This window comes from Mercenaria mercenaria, chromosome 15, assembly GCF_021730395.1.
Source record: "Mercenaria mercenaria strain notata chromosome 15, MADL_Memer_1, whole genome shotgun sequence".
NCBI lineage: Eukaryota > Metazoa > Mollusca > Bivalvia > Venerida > Veneridae > Mercenaria > Mercenaria mercenaria.
The window spans coordinates 38,785,296-38,808,358 of record NC_069375.1 but is presented as its reverse complement, the minus strand read 5'-3'; the positions used below and the strand labels follow the sequence as shown (position 1 = coordinate 38,808,358).

Genomic DNA, 23,063 nt, shown 5'->3' with positions numbered 1-23,063 from the left:
GGTCAGTCGTTTGCAGATAATACAGTACAGATCGCGCATTTTGGGCCATTTTTGTCTCAAAATTTAGTGTCCTGAAACCTGCGTTTTACTCTATTTTATCACAGAAGCAACAGTATCGGCAGCCAAAAATGTCACAAAATAAAGTGGTATGTCTCAAAGGGGTCCGACACGTGTGGATCACCTTAATATGACATAATAAATAGTCCTTAGCCACTGGGGGCAAAAACATTGGTCAGTAGATATATAACTGTGACCAGGTCACAGTTATGTATCTAGTGACCAATGTTTTTTCCCCCAGTGCCTTAGGACTATTTATTATGCCATATTAAGGTCACAGTTATATATCTATTGACCAATGTTTTTGCCCCCAGTGACTTAGGACTATTTATTATGCCATATTAAGGTGACCCATACGTGTCGGACCCCTTTGCTATGTCTATGCAAGACATTCGCTCAACAATTCCCTTGAATTCATCAAAATTGGATTTTTTATGATTTTTTTTCGCACTGGTATCAGCGCAGATTTGTGAAATTTCAATTTTTTTTCCCTTGCCCCCATAAACACTGTTTGTCAAACCTAATAATGTCTATTATATCAATGCAATGAAAAAGTAAGCAGTCTATGTCAAAAATGCTATGCAGGATAACATAGTCATGCATCTTAACAGTTAAATTGTTATCGTTGAATCTCTCATATTTCTAGATATTTTCCCCATATTCTGACGCATATACATGGGTAGTAGAGATTGTTCCAGTAGTATCTTATTCAACATGTTTTACCTTGTGAAATTCGGGTTTTTTTGACATTATAAAAATAGTCTGTGTGTTGACAAATTTCACCACAAATATAATGTCACAGTTTCCTCAGGGCGTACACTGATTTGATCTTTACATATTTTTCTTTTCATACTGCTGACTATTGTAGTAATTATGAATGCTTTTATCATGCCTAGAGGTAAAAAGTGCATAATTTGCATGAGGTACTAGGTCAATAGTCACCTAAGCCTACAAGAAAATCTTAGAGGAGTAGTCTACATTTTTTACCAAATATTTTACCCAGGATCATTTTTTTTTCAGCTCAAATAACTCTTTTTCAGAAAAGGATATTTTTCAGACTTTGTACTTTAATTCAGTTAACTACACACAATCTAAAATAAGCAGTGCCTGCTTGAAGTTTGTATTTCTAGATCCACTGTCTTCATAATCTCACACTGAGTCGGTATGAATGCAGTCACTGATACAACCACGGACTTGACTATTTCATCAGCCACATTCATGAATGGCGCTATATTCTATAGAACATGAATTTGTTTGGATGTTGTTAGGAATGTTATAACTCTGGCTGTGACTAAATACAGAGTTGGTGCGCCCGTGATATATTACAGACTCCGGTATATACCGGATTAACTAAATTTGAACAAAAATACCTTAAATGTATATATTTTGTAACCATGGTGACTCTAACCCTAACCTTTAGTCAATATATTATGCACATTATACACTAAATGCATGCGGACATGCAAAAAAATGAGTATTTTTGCCGTGCGTTCTATTTGATAATAATTCCGCGCATGCGCCGAACGGCTGCACCAACTCTGCAATGAGAAACATTCTATAACTCTACGGTTTTCTGAATACGGTTAACCCGCAAAAGCCATCTAAAACATTAACGAACAGTCCTCCCACACAGTATGTTGGTTGCGAAAATAAGTCCTACCTGTTGCCTCGCTTGGTGACCATCTTACACCACTGTGTGACGCGGTGGCTGTATATGCGTACTGGTGTAAGGCATTTTCTAAATCGCATCCTCTATCAAGACCTAGAGGCCGCAACCAATTGAGATGAACACTGTCAGTATCCGCCTGAATAACCTACGTAGAAGAAAACAACCCTGCTAGTACGAGGGCTGTTAAAAAATAACGTAGACTTTGTGCCTAGCTTTTATATACGTCATTGAAGCAAAACAAAACATACACCATCATGATTCGCAATCTTTCTTTTACCTTCACTGCAAATTTAACGTGATTATGATCACACAATAAGGACTTACGGCTCCTCCAAAACAGTCACTTTCCCGGCGCAATTATTATATTATTATACGATATTAACAACGTCATGTCTTCAATGTGATGCTTTCATTAAGTTTGCATTAATATCAAAGTCATAAGAAATTGTTTGGTCCAAATACTGAAAACGGTACGAACACTTATGCCAAGCATCTAAGACTTTTGTTTTCTCTCTCAATATTCGCTGTTTTTAGCGATTCTTGGCCATTTGCGAATCGTTTGTACAACTTAAACACTGTTTTGGCGTCTGATTTATTAGTTTATAAATTTGAGTTTGTGTTTGCCAAAATCTGTACTTGACTAAGGAAGTGTCTGATTATCTATGCCGATTACGCCTTTACGTGCGTAATCAGAAGTTAAAACGTTGACGCCACATATTCGGTGTATGTCGCTTTGATGTGGTACTGTACGTTAGCATATTTTTAGGTAAACAAGTGGATTATCAGTGTGCATATCAGCGGTCGCATTCAAATTATGATCAATGAAAACGTGACTGCGCCGGTTATGCGAAGCTATGGTAATTAAAACGCTCTACGCGCTTGGAATGTCAATTAAAATGTTGTAAAATATATATGACCGAATTACACAAAGATTGCGAATTACAATTATACATCTCACATCGCACTATACACAAAAGGCGGCTTTTTTGACAGCAATAGTCTACGCTATTTTTGAAAGCCCTCGCACAGTTAATAAAATAAAAAAAATGTCAAGAGTTATAAATGTGTAATCATATAATTTGTCAGGCTTGAAACAAGAAATTAAACAAGAGTGCCAGAATGTCACAATATACGCCCGTCACACCAAATTTCTTTACTCTAGCACCTGTATTTGCAAATGGAATTTTAATTTTGTGGTTGTTTAGTAATCATTGTAAGTCCACAAAAAAACTCCTTACTAGGTAGAGATACCTTAAAATATACCTAAAATTTGAAAGTAACATCTATGTTGTACCACAGAAAAGTGGTCTTGTTTTTTCCCTACGGTCAATTATAAAAAAGTTACAATATAAGTTATTTATAGTAACAACTAAGGGAAGGTAATCTTAAAAAAAAAAAAAAAAAAAAATCCAAAAAAAAAAATTGTAAGTCCACACAAAAATCTTTACCAGGTAGAGATTGGTCAAAATACACCTCATAATTGGATGTAGCATGCATGTTGTACTACAGAAAAGTGGTCTCGATTTTTCCCTACGACTAGTAATGAAAAAGTTACAATATAAGCTATTTATAGTAACAACAAAGGGAAGTAATTCTAAAAAGGGAACTGCGCATGACACTTCATCTCATGATGGTGTATAATTGTGCCAAGTTACATCAAAATCCCTCCATGCATGAAGAAGAAATGCTTCGGACAAAGTCATTCTTGTATCTGACCTTTGGCCTCTAAGTGTGACCTTGACCTTAGACCTAGGGACCTGGTTCTTGCGCATGACACTCCATCTCGTGGTGGTGAACATTTGTGCCAAGTTATATCAAAATCCCTCTATGCATGAAGAAGAAATGCTCCGGACAAGGTTTTCATTCTTGTATCCTTTGACCTCTAAGTGTGACCTTGACCTTAGACCTAGGGACCTGGTTCTTGCGCATGACACTCCGCCTCGTGGTGGTGAACATTTGTGCCAAGTTATATCAAAATCCCTCTATGCATGAAGAAGATATGCTCCGGACAAAGTTTTTTTTCTTGTGTCCTTTGACCTCTAAGTGTGACCTTGACCTTAGACCTAGGGACCTGGTTCTTGCGCATGACACTCCGTCTCATGATGATGAACAACTGTGCCAACTTTCATCAAAATCCCTCCATGCATGAAGAAGATATGCTCCGGACAAAGTCATTCTTGAATTTGACCTTTGACCTCTAAGTGTGACCTTGACCTTAGACCTAGGGACCTGGTTCTTGCGCATGACACTCCGTCTCATGATGGTGAACAACTGTGCCAAGTTTCATCAAAATCCCTCCATGCATGTAGAAGATATGCTCCGGACAAAGTCTGTGGACGCCGCCCGCCCGCCCGCCCGCCAGGGGCGTTCCCATAATACGTCCCGTTTTTCAAACGGGCGTATAAAAAAAAGACTGTTATCTGAACTGGATCAAAACTATGATTTAACAATAAGAAAAATGCATAAAAAAGAACATAAAAAATCAGCCCCCACCCCCAGTTTACAAATTCCGTTTGATTTTTCAGACATGAATAAAATAAAAGATAACATTTATTATTTTTCACTGTGCCCTTTTGAATGACCCTAGTCTCAAAATGATGATACAATGTATTATTTCCTGAAAGGGAAACAAGTTGTTAAATTAAGTATATTGAGTTTCCCTTTTAAGAAGTAGGGAAAAAACCGGGAATATTTTTCTTACTGTTACACATAGTTTAGATCGACTTTTTTCAAGGAAGGCTAGCTACGTTTAAACTGTACTTCCTAGATGGTGTTCCTATTTTTAACTTGCTTTTTGTCCGTACCGTGTAATCTGTTATATTTCTTGTTTTGTATGTTCAAGCTTTTACCCACCCAAAACTTTGATTTGTCTCGTTAATGGACCAGGGCTGGTATTCATAAAACTCCTAAGGGAACATTTTCCCTAAGGGACTAACTTAGGGAAAAGTTCCAAAGCATTCTGTGGACAATCGTCGAGGTAGTTGAAATGTCTAACAATATTGTCACATACAGTCTGGCATAATAATGAAGATTATCAATAAATCTTATAAAGTTTACCCTTTTATCTTGTGCTATGTTTTTTCAGGAAATTTTACAAAGTTAAGGATTTTCCTAAGTTTTCTCCTTAGGAGCTTTATTAATACGGACCCAGGGTGTTATGTAGTATTAGGTATGCAACTATTATTTTTCTATTGCAACTGACGCGCTTCTTTCCGGAAATGGTTCGACTTTCGGAAAGAGACTCGAATTGAAATCGGCATGTTCGGTACTCCAGAAATTTCTACTTTTTTTGTTTATTGATCAAGGGATTTTGTAGTGACACAAGCTACATTGATTTATAATGTTCCTGAATTCAGCCAATGAAAAGTAAAGATGACTTACCTTTGGGGTAACTGGCACAGGGGCTGGTTGCTTCATATCTCTCATGGGCTGGTAGATCAAGTCAATATAACAATGCATACGGGCCTCTTGTTGCGGAGTAAAATGGTCTGTGCAAGTGTCATCTAGATAATTTATATAAATTTCATCACTATATTTCATAACGGATAGTCACGGTAACCAAATGAAATCAAAAGCAGTAATTTATTAAGTATTATCTATTATCTAAATATAAAAATTCGTAGTCTTGGAAGGACAGGTTGCTTTGTACTGGTGTGAATAAATGTATTGATCATTTGAACATAATACTCACTAAAGCATCTGTAGATATAAATTGTTTTTATTCAGTATTCAGATATTTGAAAATTTTTTGATAAGAATAAATTCAAATTCTACACACTTTGTTACCTTAATTACTCTCTAGTACAGACAATTCCATGTGTTTTGTTATTTGATATAGTATACAATGTTTAAATACATGTAGAAAAATAAAAATAAATTTGAGAAAAAAAAAAACTGGACACATGTAAGAATTCCGATGTCAACATACGTATGTAGTCCTTAATCGAGATCAGTGTTTATGAACACAAAGATGTATTGTCTTAAAACTTGAATTATGCAAAGTAGATCTAGGTTTTTTTATTTTATATATACCTGCGTAACTCATGTAATTTTTATATGGAGTGTTCTCGAATATTTTAAAACCACATTTATTCTGCGCATCCTGATGTGACGGTTCTCGACAGTAACTGTTTCTGGGAGTTGGGTTTGTATCAGAACACATGTCACCTGAAATCAAGAAATCATGTCAAATTTTACTTCCAGAAAGCCGCTGGATGGTAAGGTGGTAAAAAATTATGAGCAGCACCATGAGAAAACCAACATAGTGCATTTTCGACCAGCATGGATCCAGACCAGCCTGTGCATCCGCGCAGTCTGGTAAGGATCCATGCTGTTCGCTAACGGTTTCTCTAATTGCAAAAGGCTTTGAAAGCGAACAGCATGGATCCTTACCAGACTGTGCGGATGCACAGGCTGGTCTGGATCCATGCTGGTCGCAAATGCACTATGTTGGTTTTCTCATGGTGCTGCTCATATTAGCTAAAAATACATCTTTGCACTCTTGTTTGACACTGTCCGACATCTATTTTGTCAGTGATGTAGAGATAAATTAGGAACGCTAATGCCGTTTTTCTTTTAGTCATTCCTATTATACAGACGGTATGACACACACTACTTTTAATTGGGTATTTTAGATAGTTTTTAAAACATTTGCAACATGTATAAAAATGATTTGGCTATAAAAGGAATATATGGACATGTAGATTTACGTTAAATGCGCTACATCCTTTAAGCCTCGTCAAGCTGGACACGATTGAGGCCACCTTTTGTGACCAGAGTAGATCATGATCAGCCTGCACATCCGTGCACTCTGATCAAGATCTTCACTGTTCGCTATTCAGTCAGTATATTTTGTTTTGGAAAGCACCCATTTTAACATTAAATGGAGCTGTCTAAATTGAAAGATGGACACGTTTATTATAGAAATTTAGCAGGGTAAGGGTTAAATTGAACAGATGTAACTCTTTACGATATTGTTGTGTTTGTAATAAATCAATCATGAATCTTAAGCTTTTTACCAAGAACCATCGAAGCACGAGTCTCGACACACGGGTCCTCACAAGACATTTCTGAAATTCCCCTGTGTACATGCCACAGCCCCAAGACGTGCCCGAATTCGTGTATCAGCGCTTTTGTCTTGCCGAGCTTTCCGAAAATATTCGCGTGCATCACAATTCCTCCTGAAAACAGATATAAAATTTCATTTTAAATTAAAAAAAAGATAAACATACAAACAAACAAGAGCTGTCACTATTAATGACAAATGCCCCCGAAGTGTGCCCAAGAATGCAACAGTTGTCTGTGTAAAAAAAATCATGTATCATTTCGTGACCTTGACCTCGAACCGGGAGACTTGGGTCATAGGCGTGACAAACTTTCTCAATATGTTTAACATTTCTCTCAAGTTATTTTCAAATCCCTTGATAAATGGCAGAGTTATGGACAAGAAAAGAAACACCTTTGACTTCGACCGAACATGAAACAGACCCTGTTTACCATCGACTTCTAAGTGTGAACTTGACCTTAGAGCTAGGAGTCTGGATCTTGCGCATGACACGTCGTCATATTATGGTAAACATTTATGCCAAGAACCTGTTTACCTTTGACCTCTAAGTGTGACTCGACCACTGGGCGACAGGGGATGGGAATATCGTTTCAAATCCGTCTGTAATAGTCAGCCGGCAATTTACAACGCAATTCTGGAATACGTAAAATTATGGTATTGTAGGCTCATTTAACAAAATCAATAAAACAAATCAATTTCAACACAATTAATAAGCTTGCACAAACAATGATATTACTAGTTTGTATATAGACGACAGTTCATTCTAACATAATTTTATTTTTTCACAGTAGTTTTAAAATAAAGACAGTGTGCAAGAAGTAAAAAAATTAAAGTTAGAGGATAGAATTAACAGATTAATGGAAAGTATAATTTCAAGCTTTACCCATTGTAGAGTAAACGTTTTTCTCCCACGGATATGTTGCCAGTCCTCGAAATGTATCTTTATTCCAACTGGACGTTATAAAGTACACGTTTATTACGTCATCGCTGTCCATTTGTAACTCCATCTTTAACTCTTCAATATTCATATAGCCCCTTTAATGAAAAGGCAATACAACATACATTGAAAATGTAAAGGTAAGGAAATAAAACATGTAAATATAAAAAAAGGAAATCTTTCATGTAAGTATCCCTTCATTTAAATTGTTACAATTGGAGTAATTCTGATGGCTGATTAACGAATAAATGGGCTTCTGTTACAGTAAATGATACACTACCGCCTTATTTGTAAACCAAATATCACATACCTTTGAGGTTTTCCGGGATCTACGCATGTCCGGTATGCCCGATCATCGCCTGGCTTGCAACAATCACCGTTGTCATAGTTATGATAAACTTTGTTACATTCGGAATTACATTGACCGTTTCCTAGCAACACCTTCCTACATTCGGACTTCACGTGATCACAATCTCCTCCATCATTTCCGGTCGTTGAATGCGCACACTCTTGGTCGCAATGTCCATCGCCTATTTGGTAAGGATGACAGTCGAACATAAACACTTTTTGCGACAATGTCGTATTCCTCACACGACGAACCTGGAGATCTAAAGTGATATTATATGGTTGAAATGCTTTATTCAGAGTCCTATGCTGCTCCACGATCTGTTTGTCATAGACTTGTGGTTTCTTTCCGGTGTCATCTAGGATATTTATAACTCTATATCGGATCTTCTTTTCATTACGTAAGTCTATATTGTTTAAGTAACTCAGAACCGTTTCCGGATCGTCACACACAGTTCTTCCGCAAGGAGGCGCTTCAAGACGCACGGTGTGATAAGGCAGAACAATATCAGACGTCACAAGTTTTGGATCTTCATCTGAGAGAATTTCCCACTGGTCAAAATTTTCAAAGGCGTCTGACACTAAAGCATTATCAGTTAAAAGAAAGTCACTAGATTTTTTGTTTATATTTCTTACTATTTCAGCATGACTTAAAGCCCGACTCCATATACCAAATTCGTCTATTTTCCCGCGAAAATATATTTCTTCGTCAAGACGGCCTCCAACAAATAAATTCACGCACTCTCTTGGCGAATCTCTGAAAACTGCGCCACTTTGTTCCACACTGAGCGACACTTCTGCGCCGTTCATGTATAGCCTCATAGTCGTCCCATCGTAAGTAGCAGCAACATTTGTCCAGATGTTCGGTTCGTAACCTTTGTGTGCAAGGAGACTGGAAGAAGATGCAGCGCCATCTGTACGCAAGGAGAAGACAACTCTGGCGTTGTGTCGAGAATAAGATGGCAGTTTTATACCAACTGTCCACCCGACCACACGACTGCTACTGCATGCGTCATAGACATCTGGACAAGAGAACAGAAGTGTTGATACATTCTAATTTAGTTTGAAGATATACTATGCGCATCTTCCATTAGAAATAAAGTTAAAAGTTGATTAATCAATTGTATTTCACTTGACAGAGTATAGAAAGTAACTGTGTATGTACAGCTGCATTTACATAAATGTTATGTAGTAAGACACAGATATGAGCCGTGCCATGGGAAAACCAACATAGTGGTTTTGCGACCAGCATGGATCCCGACCAGCCTGCGCATCCGCGCAGTCTGGTCAGGATCCATGCTGTTCGCTTTTAAAGCCTACTGCAATTAGAGAAACCGTTAGCGAACAGCATGGATTCTGACCAGACTGCGCGGATGCGCAGGCTGGTCTGGATCCATGCTGGTCGCAAAGCCACAATGTTGGTTTTCTCATGGCACGGCTCATATGTTTATTTCCGTTATAGATACAAGTGCTGCGCAGTAAATGTTCATATTTTTTCAGACATTTAGGCTTATTCAAACTTTAAATGTTGAAGGCCGATGCGCATGGCTAACTACCAAATGCTAATTGCGATTAACGTAATCAAATGCTAACTACCGAATACTTAATGACAAACTTTGACGGTCAATTGACAAATCGTCTGCCGGTATAAAGCTGCAAAAACTGTCATTCATTAACATAATATTTAGTGCCTTTAAAACATCGTATATATTTTTTTTGTGTGGTTTCTGACAGGCATCGGATGTTAAACAAGAGAAAAAGTTTTGTTGAAATTGCTACATGAAAGTTCTGCAAAACTCCTCGTAAAAGGACATTTATTCAATTTTCAATTCAAAACAGACGTATATTTCAGGTATATATAACTTGTTTACGATTATGCCATTCTAAAATTTCATATAATTATGTGCAATAACTGAAGAAACTAGAAACCTGAAAGTGTTGATCGATACTGCTGTTTCAACTAAACATGTGTGCAAGAAATAGTTTTGATATTCTAATTTCTCTGTCCTAGAAAAGGACTTTTAAAGCTCCTGAAAAGTTATAAAAAATGAACATACGAGGTTTTTCGCGCCGGCCGATGAACAATTAACTGCAACTTGTGAAAAAGTGGAACAATATGTGCAAAAAGCAAAATATTTCATGCTAAATGTCAAATATTTCGTGCAAATTAAAGACATTGCTATTTTCCAAAAGCTTTATCCTTAATGCCAAGTGCCAATATAGCACGAAATATTTGGCATTTAGCATGAAATATTTTGCATTTAGCATTTTGCAATTAGCATTGCATACCTTTAAATGCTACCTTCGAAATATTTGATGCCAAATGCTAATTGCCAATTGCTTAAATCCAAATATCAACTGTCAAATTGTCAAACGATAATATTTTCATGAAAGGCTGGTGCTCCCTGCTAACTGCCAAACCCTATTTAACAAATATTTACTGCTAAATGATAATAACTAAATGGTAAATATCAAATACTGTACGTAAATGCTACATACTGAATGTTATATGTCATATACTTAATGCTTAATGGCGCGACGACCTTCTAGATATAAGGAAGGTCGGTACTCCGTGCTATTGCCAAATGCTAATACAAAATACTAAATGCCAAATATTCAATGATGAATGGTTAATGTAAAATGCTTTATACTCAAGTTGGTATTTCGAGCTCCTTATTAAGCACAATCCAATAAGCATTTTGCATTAATTATCACGCATTTCGCATTTAGCAGGTACAATTTGTGAATTGACATGAAGCTTTGGTATTTGACATAAAGCATTTGGCAATTAGCATTTACATGAAGCTTTGGTATTTGACATAAAGCATTTGGCAATTAGCATTTTCTAGTATTTCGAATATACCATGTAGCAATTAACATTGCGCACCGGCCTTCCATAGTTTAATTATTTATATTCAGATAAACTTGCAAAAAGTTTAGAATACCGGCTGACTTTGGCATCTGCATGCAATAGTTACTTCAAAAATATACATTTAAAGCTAGTCGTCAACAGTTGGCGTGAATTTTTCCAATATGTTTATTTCCGTAAAATTTGACGTATACAGTATATATGAAAGTGATAAATGATACAGTAGGTGAAAATAAGTGTTAGATATTGGTAAAAGGTCAAGACGAATGTTGATTTTTTTAATTATTTCTAAAAGTGTTGCAACGGTTTACTCCATTCTTATGGTGATTGTCCGTACTTATGGTGATTTTTAGGGTATCTTGCAAAAAAAAAAAAAAAAAAAAAAAAAAAAAAATCCGTCATTAATTTTGTACAACTGGTAATTTCCACTGAATCCAAAGTAATGTTACAGTATTTTTTCAGAAAAAAGGTTCGCCTTAAAAGTGTGAACAAGTCGTTTTAATGGGCACTTCACCATGTATTCATCAGTAGTCTTAGTACTTCAATAATCTGTTTTAATTGCGAAACCACAATATTCTCAGTCTCAAAGTCCAACGTTATGAAACATTAGCACAGCTACAGACTACATTTAAAAGCAATTTACGTTATAAGAGTTTGTGTATAACTTATGATCAAGTGAAACTTCAGTTTACAAAGCCGTCATGAGATACTATATTAAAAATGGCAAACATAAATACGAGGGGCAATAGTTAAGTGCAATAAATTTATTATACATTAAAATACAATCATTGATACTATAATATGTCTAAATTTGGGCTATCTCTGTTACGTGTGCGAAGTTTTGGTGACTATAATGACAAGTAAAGGTTAATAAAGACCATATACATAATATATATCGACGCACGCACTGAACGCTTTAAACGTCAAAATAATGACGTAACGTTTTTCAAAGTATCCGCCTTCTGTCTGAATGCACATTATATGTGCTTGACAGCAGTTATTTAAACTGTATCCCGAACCATGTCGAGTCCCATCTGGACGTTACTATTTGGACAGGCTTGAACTTGGGTAACGATTCAAACTTGATTCCGCGCAGATCAACATTCTGTCGTAGGGATATAGCGAAGTCCGTAGGCTCGAGGCCCGGCCTCCATGAATAATTAATCGCTCAAATATCGGGTATCAGTAAGATGGCTTAGGGCATTATCTGACGGAAAATAAAAAAACTTATGCGTGCCTGTCGGTGTCATCCCTACCTGAACACAGAGGTTGCTCCGTGCTTTTCAACATCGTATTGTCTTTGAATGAGTTCTGTTTAGGGTACCCGTTTACATTGCTTACTACTCAATTTGTTTTTATTTCGTTTAATGACGTAAAAATTTCAGATGGACGTCGAACATACACACATATATATATATATATATATAAACCTACAGAAATATTTTGACGTTTTATGCCAAAAGAGGATAGCATTAAAAAAATCTTATTAACGGTATTTTTATAAAGTGCTCCGAGACCCTCTATCAGCGTTGCCTATGTCCCTAATTATACTGTACTGTTTTAATATGAAAAACAAAATACTACCATAACAGTTATCAAAATGGTGTTAAAGACGCGTCACAAAATAACAGTATTCTCTTGTATTTCCATGATAGTGATTATACATGATTTGCATGAAAAAAAAGAGATATACAAGTATTTAGTTACAAATTGACAGTGATATATATTAGGCCAAGACAATGTTTTAAATGTCTTAACATTTTATTGAATTATTGTAGCAATATTTGAAATCAGTGTATTTAGTTAAATTTCAATCACATTTTGTTTCTATACAGTGTATGATAGTTATTCATCTATATTCTTAAAACTATATTGAAAAGAGATTGACTGAAAAAATTTGCAGATGAAGTTGTGAAAACACATTTATTCAGGAAGGGCCTAAATTGTCCTCCTGAAAATTTGTAGTATAGCCGTTCGGGAATTTTACACTATATGACTTTCTAATAGTTCTTAGCCTTTTCTACATTGAAGAGAATTGTTTAATAGTTTTGGGAACTTTGGGCATAATATGCTGCAGCTTTAAAGACCTGCTCCAGTCCTACCTTTTAACCTTAAATTGTCACTGAAAAAGCATGAAAATCCTGACTATGAACAGTGTCGCCTGTCAAAATAGAGTCTATTTTATATAAAATTTTATATAAAATAGCTGTGGTTTTGCATGCTAGTGTGGCGCGTGGCCGTTAACTGTTACCTATTGTAATCATGGGTTGCATACACACAATAGAATTTGAATAGCCGCGGAGCAGGGCTTTAACCTTGGACTTTTTTATGTCACTTTTAAATGCTGAAAACAGAAGAGATTATAACCGCACTATAAATCGACGGAATCGGGGTTTCTGATATTAAATATTGAACTTTTTTTTCTATAAAGGCTTCTTAAACAATGCTCGTAAGAAGTAGAAAATGAAAACTGCAGGCAGGGTCTGGGGAGGTTGTTGATTTTCAGTAGAGGGGAAAAAGAAAATAGAAATGTTACAAAAGAACGTAACTATAACAACAGTTGTTTGTATGTTTCCCCCATGATGGGTTGTCCTGTTTTCAAGGTTCAGGTCCTTGTGACATTGACCTTTGACTTGCAGACCCCCAAAACACTAGGGATCTTTTTCTTCATTTAAGCCCAATCATGCTATCAAACTTGAAGGTTCTTGCTCAAGTGGTTCTCTAGTTATCGTGCAGAAATATTCAGGTCACTGTGCCCTTGACCTTTGGGTCGAGTCGTTCTCGATTTATTGGGTAGAGAACATATCCAAGGTTCGGGCCCTGTAACCTTGACCTTTGACCTACTATCCCAAAATATATAGAGGTCATCTTAGTAATTTAATGCACAATCATTCTACCAAGTTTGAAGTTTCTTCTCAAGTTATTGAGTGGAAACCGTTTTCAAGGTTCATGCCCATGTGACCTTGATCTTTGACAAAATCTTTAGGGGTCATCTAATTTATTAACTCAATCATCCTACCAAATTTGAAGGTTCTGGATCAAATGGTTCTTAAGATATTGGGCAGAAGCCGTTTTCAAGGTTTAAGTCCCTGTGACATTGACCTTTGACCTGGTGACCCCAAAAACTATAGATGCGGCCAATGATACAACTAAGTTTGAAAGTTCAAGTGGTTCTCAAGTTATTGGGCAGAAACCGTTCGTTCTACCTACAGACGGACCGACAGACATATCGACCGACGCGAGCGACAGGTGCCTGCTTCTTTAAAGGGGGCATAGTAGATGAGCTGGAAAACATTCAGCAAAACTATACGCATAAAGATTTCTTGGCAGCGGAATATTACCTTTAGACACTAAAAAGTGACCGTCTGCGGTAATGTAAAATTTTTCTGTGATAATCCCTGGTTTAGGATAATGTGATTATGCTAATCCAGGTCAATAAATTATAACACCATTTTGGGTTAAGTTGCCATAATTTGTTAATCTTATCAAGAGAAATTAATACGCCTTACTTGTCGATTTGACCTGTGTAAATTCAACTGCTGATACCATTCTTGTGCATCAAAATATTATAATAATTAACAAACAGTGTATGAAATATAAAGTAATCCTAAATCAGCGTTTATGAGTTTGATTTAATTACGGCTAAATTTCCTCTGTTACTCCGCGACTAGCACACTAGTAAGCTTTTCTACATGTCTTACTGACTGGCTTTTAGAGAACCGGTTTGCCTCTACCTTAAATTTCAAATGACTAACAAAATAAATATGCTTCTTTAATCTGAAAAAGAAATTAGCGTAAATCTGGAAGATAGATATCTTTATTTCGTTTGTTAATACTCAGTAAGCCAATTGTACGAAAATAATTTCGAGATCGACGTTTCTTAATTTAGCTTAGTTACGTTATAGAAAACATTCTAACAGTATAATAGTCTTGTTCAACAAATGACCGACATCCCGATTTCTATAAATGCCTTTGACAGGTTAGCCTGTTTTGATGTTATCTACATGTTTGAAACTACGGTCTCACTAGAATGTTTTGACCTTTAGCCTGTTGGCGGCAAATGATTCTGCCTTTGCGGCCAGTGCATACCAAGATCAGCCTGCAGATCATGGTCTGCACTGTTCGCTATTCAGTCAGTAAAGTTTCAGTGAACACTCCTTCGAATAATAAATGGTACTGCCCATATTGAATGATGGACAAGAACATTTTAGAAATTTATCAGGCTAAAGGCTAAGATGTAGTGATGACAGCTAATTATCAAATACTGAAAGACTGTGGTAGTTAAACACAAATATAAGAATGATCAAACAAAATCATATGTACCTATAATTGGAGTGTATCTGTACTGCCCGCCTTCCGGTTTAATCCACAACTGTACGCTAAATTCCGTACTTGGCAAAACCGCATCGTCAAATAATCTAAGTTTCATGTACTCCCTGCCAGTGCCTAATGATGCTGCGGTTCCTAAAGAATACGGCACCGAGGTTTTAGTGTCTACTGCGCGCGGATGTCGTAAAAGCAGACGATTTTTGCGTTCTGTCTGCATTTCACTGAAGTCGTCGCAGAGTACTGCACCGACAAAAATGGAAATGAAATAGATATTAAAGGCACGAATACGAGCTTTACTGGTGAATCCGTCACTTGCCATCATTTTGAACTGCCGAATTCTTAGAATATTAAAATGAAAACTGCTAATCCTGTTCAAACCTTTTTTCATAGAAATGTTTAATAATTGTTAAGTCGACACCGCATCGTTACGCAAAATATGCGGCGTAAATCACAAAACAATCAAAACAGTTATAGAATATGAACTCTGTCGTCTGCTGGTAAAAAAAGAAGAAAAGAAAATATGGTACAAACGTTTACACTTTATATTAATTTTAATAAGAGTTATTTATTCGGGTAGGTATAATCATAATGCCATAAATCCGTCAAATGTTTCAATAGACGTTTGATCCTAGCTATTTTATTGTTTTGTTGAAGTCTTGGTTCGAAAGGTTTAATGTCTGTCAAAAACTGCAATTGCATTTTACGATATGTTATGTTTGCAGATAATTGGTGCGTTTTTTTTTTTAACTTGATCCCCCAAGATTGTTTAAAATAGTTTTATATAATTACTGAAAATGCACCAAAAGACGCTTGATGATGCAATATGCAATAAAATACATTTCTCATTTACATAAGCTTGACATTAGAAAGGGGTTTTTTCCTTAAGAAAACGTGACTTAAAAAAGTCAAGTACTGTTGTTCACTTCAAAAATGCACGTTTTACTAAAGTACGCGTATATTTTGAGCGCTGCATCAGGAATTCCGCTGAAGTACTTATAGTAGGATACTGGGAAATGCCTAGTTTTGACAATAATATTTCATATTATAACATTGTACCATCTTTAGAATTTGTAAATTTTCCAGAAAAGCAATATAGTTGTTGATTTTAACCGTCGGCAAAGGTTTAAATTGTATGATCGCCGGATTTTAGGTTATTTAATATTATATTAAAAGTTATCTCCAAGCTGCATATTACCATTATGAATAAATACCACCAAAAATATTGATGTACTCTGAAAATACATGTATGTACATCAGTATTAAGATAAGATAAGGGAAAACGCTAATTTCCTTGTTCCGTGTTTCATACCGATTTTTTTTCTTTTAATAAAGTATACACGACCTCTAGGTATAGCATATCATTCACACTAACAAAATTTAGGTCCTATCACATTTCTGTTCCTCCGGGTCTTATTTTATACATTGGCGGATAGCTTATGGCTTTCGAACACGTCGACCTGAGCTGGCCTTGAACCCACATAGTTGAGCGGTAAGTGGCCTGTCTCGCTGTCTGTTTTGTCTAGCTGTAATTTTCTTACGGTTTATGCGTTCATTCACATCAAAAGGGCAATATCCGAATTTCGAAATCAATTTTATCTTTTCACAATTATTGTAATTTGATGTAGAAACTGTCAATCACGTTGTTAAACAGCTATTTGATTAGCTCAAGTTATGACCGAAATTACTTATTTTATTGTGGCTGTAATTACTTATTTTATTGTGGAAAGGTCAAATGTGAAAAAAACATGCCACTGTCATTCAACTTTAAAAGTAAATATCATTTAATTTGTCATGTTACATGCATATTTCATTTAAAGATTATAAAGATAATATATAAAGATTCAGTCAAATTGAGACTGCTATTATGTGCTCTGCAGTGTTCTTTGCAAGGAATCTTCATGCAGATTTTGTTGATTTCATCGTCTTTTTTTATCATTTTTATCTGTTCATGTACATGTACCAGACTCGCAATATTTTGATTACCATTATTGTAGTTTGATGTACAAACTGTCAATCACACTGTTTAACAGCTATTTGATTACATCGAGTTATGACTGTAATTACTTATTTTATTGTGGAAAAGTCAAATGTTAAAAACATGTCACTGTCATTCAACTTTAAAAGTAAATATCATTTCATTTGTAATGTTATACGGATATTTCATTATCCCTCTTGAAAACATTCAGTCAAATTTTGCGTTCTTTGCAAGGAATCTTCGTGTAGATCTTGTTGAGTTCATTGTCTTTTTTAATAATTTTTTCCTCCTCTTGTGTGAGACTCGCATATTGCGAACACTGAAATACGCTATAATCGTTATAGTCTAAATATGAATATATCTAGACATAGTACTAGAGCCGATTTACGCAATCGAATACCGCCGGAAGTAGAACATTTATGTCAACACCGGTTTCGTGTTTTCACGTGAAAACGGCCGAAAACTGAGAGGTTATCAACAAATTATAAGTTTACGGGTACCATGAGGATTTTTCATGCATTTAAACGGTAAGTATAATCTTTATGGATTATTCAATACAGTATGAGAGTAAATAGTTACGCTTTAAATGGAAATTATGAAAGAAAAGTCGATAAGCAAATATTGACTTTCTACTTTCACTTTCATTGTCGCTTTTTAAATTGCCCAAAAATGTTCTTTCTATTAATTTGTTTTTTCTTGTTTTTTGTTTGTAGATACATCATCCTATAGCAAATTATTGTGTGAAATGACAGCTTATTTAAAGCATCTGTGATTAACTAGGCCTAAGTTTACCGATTTTTCCTTTTAGAGTGACCTTTGACCTTATAATAGCTTATAGTCTGTTCTATGTATTTTAGCTGTAGTCAGAACAGAATTAAATTTAGATAAAATGAATTTTCAAAATAAACTGTTGCAAATTGTAGGAAAAGAATAACATACTATATTTATTTTAAGTTATTGAATGATTATAATTGCCTTATTTCAGACAGAAGTACAAGCAAACAGATGACACATAGTGGCTGCAGAAGCTTTAAAAGTTAGATAGAGCTGGGGCAGTCAAAACACTTGGATAATACTTCTATGTAATTTCTTTTTAAAGGCAATTTATTCAGGATGGTATGGTATCTCATACAATGTTTTACAATTTACATGTAGTTTTATCTCTGTTTATGATGTTGAGAGTATACAAGTCAGTGACATCTAATTATTGTAATTAACACTTATAAAACTATTGACAGTTGATATATATACATATTAGACAGCATTTAATAAAATGCAATTATTGAATGGTTTGTCTATCAATATTAAAAAGAGCAATCAGTTGACAATTAACAGGCAGGTCATTCTTTTAAATGACACCATAAATAAACTTTCATAATTTGTTTTTCTTCAACTAATGGATTTAGACTGGAAGCTATTCTAAGCTATGAACTGGTAAATTATATAAGGAGTCATATAATGATTATGGTTGGGATACATTATAGGTTAATGGACAATGATAATTTGAAATAATAATATTTTTTAAGATCAAGGTGTTAAGGTGACTTTATAAAAAATGGTGTTATGTTTTTTGCATGTTGAGTCTTTTCACAGATTTTATCATTTATATATTTCAGGGTGTCCAACATGTCCAGTGAGGTTGACAGAAGTGGAAGATGGTCTGATGGTACAGTGATGTGCAGATGATACTCTGTAACAAGTTTAACATGTCAAAGGTAATATAATCATAAATGCCAGTTATTAAAATTACATTCCCCTAAACATTTAACAGATACACATTGTAAATGTAATTAAAATGATTTTATGAAGTTTCATGAAGGTAGGTACAGCCAACCATTTTGAATCAAGAAATTTTGACTTAGGTTAAGATATCTATTCAGACTTCTTAACTCCTAGCCTTTCAGATAATACAGGGATAAAAGAACTACAATTGTCAGCCACTAACCATGTTTCAAAGTTTTTAAACACACTATAGCAATAACCATTTTGTTTGAATATCTTTTTAATTCAATGTTTTCTTGATATCTGTCACTTGGTGTTTTCAATGGATTAGAGTCCTAATTTAATGTAAAGTCTGTATTTTTCAGTATTACAAAATGGAAGCACAAAATGTGTAGAAAGTTGTTTCTTTATTTCAGTGTAAAATGTTCTATGGATTCATATGATGATAATGCCAGTGTTGATGTGTATGACTTATTTAAACACAGATATTGATACCTTCAGGTAATTGTTTACAATATTCAAAGAGTTACCATGTAATTCAGTTATTGATTTGGTATATATCACATCAAGAGGCTTGTGTAAAGTTTGTTTCACATGAGACCAAGGATAAAGTATGATAATATATAATATAAACTATACACTTACAATAAGAAATGATACAGTACCAAATAATTACAGACTTATGAATTTATCTTTCCAAATATCTTACATTTTTCTCCAGAAATTAATTCAAAAGCTAAACACAATTCTATTGTTATAAGCTTTAAAAGAATTTAAGATAGAGAATAAAATATAGCCTGTAATCGTAATATTCCAAAATACAAAGTGTATCATACATACATTTTAGGTCAAATAGTAAGGTCAAGTTAGTGACTTAGGGTCACTATTGGCATCTTGATATCTACTAAAATGGGTCTTATGCATAAGATAATTTGAAGTTTTATTAATCCAGTAACACTTTTATTCTACCTTATATTCAGAAATATACACATTTTGAATATCAAAGAGCTGCAGACACCTCGAATACAGAGTTACTACATTATGCATTTCTTTCTTCAGATATGTACCTGTGAAATCTTCAGTGTAACCGTTCAGCTGTCGTTCAAGATCAGTGTCTGCAGCTTGCACAGTTTAGTATAGAGGAGCCTACTGAATCAATTTTGTTACATATTTGCTCTTATTATAGGACACACATGTAGAGAGCAGCAAGTCCTGTAAATGTGATTCAGAAACTCTGAGAATGTGTAGACATTACACTGATATAATTTTCAAAATACTGTGTCGTGCAGTGTATCAGTACTTTTTTGTCTCAGTTTAGCTCAGTATGTTCACAAATCAAACTTAAGATCATAATGATCAGTATTATTAAAATCATTAATTATTTGTATGGTGACAAAATTTAATTTCATGAAATACCACAGTAAAACGTTTGATAATTTCCGCTTTTAAAGTTGTGAGTTTAAAGTTGGCATAAATTGTTTTTCTCCTTCATCAATCTAAAAAGTGATTGGTCATTGTAATTGCAATATCATTTTAGTATGACAAAGTTTATATTGAACTAAAACACTAATGTAAATTTTTGAACTGGTCAATGCATTTTCTTCAGTCTTAAAACATTTGTTTATCGTACGTGTCATGGCCCATAACTCCTCCATATTACTTGTGTTTTGTCCTTTTTAGTTTCACTGAAGAATAGGTAGAGGTATTGCACATCCATTTTTTAGCATCCTGATTTTGTAAAGTGCTGTATGTAAGGTTTTATCTCAGAATTATGTCTCATCTAAAGGTGGGCAGAGGTATTGTTTATGTGTTTATGCCTTCTCATCTGTTCGCATTAAGCCTGTCCGGCTTTAAGAGGACGAGCTGCTGGCCAGATTTTGATGAAACTTCACAGGACTGATCAGTACCAAGCATAGTGATGTGCATAGCGCTTGCATGTTTCGTTTCGCTGCACTAAATTGCAGCTAGAGCTAAAAATAGAAAAATCTTGTCGGCTTTCATAGGTCAGACCTACATAACAGATTTTGATGAAACTTCACAGGAGTGATCAGTATCAAGTATATTTTTGCATTTCACCGGCACTTTCCATTTTGCTGCACACAATAGCCGCCAAAACTAAAGGTATGCATAGGTGGTAGACATGTTTTGTCATAAAAATACTTAAAACACCCTCCACTTTGTTAATGAAAAATATATCAAACTTCTTACAATTGCAAACTGTAATAATTTGACATTAAATACACTAGTTCCATAACTGCATTTGTTTTTTTACATAATTATTGCCCTTTTCTTACCATAGCAATATTTTGTGTAACATGTTACCTCATTAAGCATCATAAGACCAGAAAATTCTATGACTCAGAAATGTTGGCCGTTTAGTACTTGTCATGTGTACGCTTTCAGTATTTTATATTGTCATTACTTTTTGTTGTGCCACTTTGCGGAAATGAAGACTTAGCTGTCCAAATGGTGTGCCTGTGCCTGTCCTGATTAGTTTGTCTGGACAATATATTATTGATTAGTCTTCACGAAAGTTTGCAGGTTAATTTCCCTAAGTTCCCTGTCAACTTTGATAGTGGCATGGTTACTTTAGAAACTCTAAAGTGATGTCACCACTGCACTAGTCAAACGTTTTGTATTTCATATTTTATATCACATTACGGGCTACTGGTCTTTAGCACCCTTCCTTAAACTTTCATAAAATTTTCCAAAAATGTATTTTAATTTGAACTGGCATTATTCAGACATTAAGAAGTAGTACTATAAGACAACATTTGACCTCTTTTCCGGTACTTTTTTTATTTTCTCTGTTACTATGAAATAGCCTTTTCCTAGAAAATGGTTGGCTTATTTTTGATGATCTTATGTTTTTAATGAATTGTAGCTATGTTCTTTATCTCATGAAAATGTCTAAAGTGCAATACCACATACTTATCACTTTCATTAAGATACTTGTATTATTTTCATAAAACATTAATAAATCATTATATTTCATATAAACAGAATTAAATAAATATTTCAGAACATCAGTGTTTTCTTCGATTGCTAGATGAAACAGACCATAGGTCAATTTAGGGTCAGTTCTGACACTTTATATGCAAATTGATAAGGGAGATAACTAGTACTGTCTTAAGTAACCAATATTTAGTTGCACAGTTACCTTCCCTTTACACAGGTAGGACTATTTGTTGTTGATCATCTTTTCAACATTATTTCATTACTGATGACAGAACATTGAAAACAACAGTTGTTGTATCATGCAATTAGATGATATATAACAATATACACATTTTTATTCCATTTGTATATCTTCTTTAAATTAGGTACTATGCCTAATATATCTGCGCTAAATGTTATTTAGAACGCTGTAGTAACGTACAGTGATGTTACAGTAGCAAAATGATGCGTCCTGTAGCAAAGTTTATCCCGCAGTATTGTTTTCTTTTTATATAACGGTGATACAATACGTAGGAAATAAAACTATTTTTAAACTTAATTTAATTGATTTTAAATGTCTAAATTGCAAATAATTTACTTGATTATTTTTTTCCTGGCGAAAGAACTTATGTACTGTATATTTTAAGGATTACTACTGACTGACTATACGTACGCGTATATATATATATATATATATATATATATATATATATATATATATATATATATATATATATATATATATATATGTATCCCTTTTTCTAAGTGAATAAATTTTCGCATCGACGAAAGCTAAAATGCAACGTAAGTGTTACTATTAAAGACCCACCACAACCTAGTGACCTACGTTTTCCTTCCACATGAACTTCATGCAAATCATGCTGAAAATACTGGTATAATACAGCCATTCTACAAGATAACAGATGGACAATTTAGGGCCTCCCTGAATTAATGAATTTTGCACAATTTCATCTGCAAACTTATTCAGTGAGTCTCTTTCCAGTGTATTTTTTAAATCACAGAATAATAATTATCTTCCGCCGTAGAAACAAAGTGTGGTCCAAACTCACCTTTATACATCAAGTTCTGTGCACACTAATACAGTTATTTGATAATATATACTGAACAGCAAAAGAAACTATCCAGATGTATAACTGG

General features: G+C 34.7%; 1 protein-coding gene and 1 long non-coding RNA gene across 3 annotated transcripts in view; one reads left to right on the top strand and one right to left on the bottom strand.

The window, feature by feature from the left end:
* LOC123551662 (pappalysin-1-like) overlaps positions 1–15,762 on the bottom strand; it is a 46,504-nt gene extending 30,742 nt beyond the window's left edge. Inside the window, exons 1-7 of the mRNA XM_053524192.1 lie at positions 15,266–15,762; positions 8,039–9,095; positions 7,675–7,826; positions 6,745–6,906; positions 5,759–5,893; positions 5,108–5,229; positions 1,718–1,871 (exon numbers count right to left, since the gene is read on the bottom strand). Of these exons, the coding sequence (XP_053380167.1) occupies positions 1,718–1,871; positions 5,108–5,229; positions 5,759–5,893; positions 6,745–6,906; positions 7,675–7,826; positions 8,039–9,095; positions 15,266–15,659 (2,176 nt within the window). The 5' untranslated portion in view covers positions 15,660–15,762. The remainder of the gene's footprint in view (positions 1–1,717; positions 1,872–5,107; positions 5,230–5,758; positions 5,894–6,744; positions 6,907–7,674; positions 7,827–8,038; positions 9,096–15,265) is intronic.
* Positions 15,763–17,634: 1,872 nt separating this feature from the next.
* Positions 17,635–21,997, top strand: LOC123551668 (uncharacterized). Of its 2 annotated transcripts, none has more exons than XR_006686453.2 (5): positions 17,635–17,773; positions 18,232–18,328; positions 18,863–18,961; positions 19,385–19,469; positions 20,028–21,997. It is a non-coding gene; the product is annotated as an uncharacterized LOC123551668 (long non-coding RNA). The 2 variants fall into 2 exon arrangements; XR_008367441.1 differs by having other exon boundaries at positions 17,681–17,773; positions 18,236–18,328.
* Positions 21,998–23,063: the final 1,066 nt, after the last annotated feature.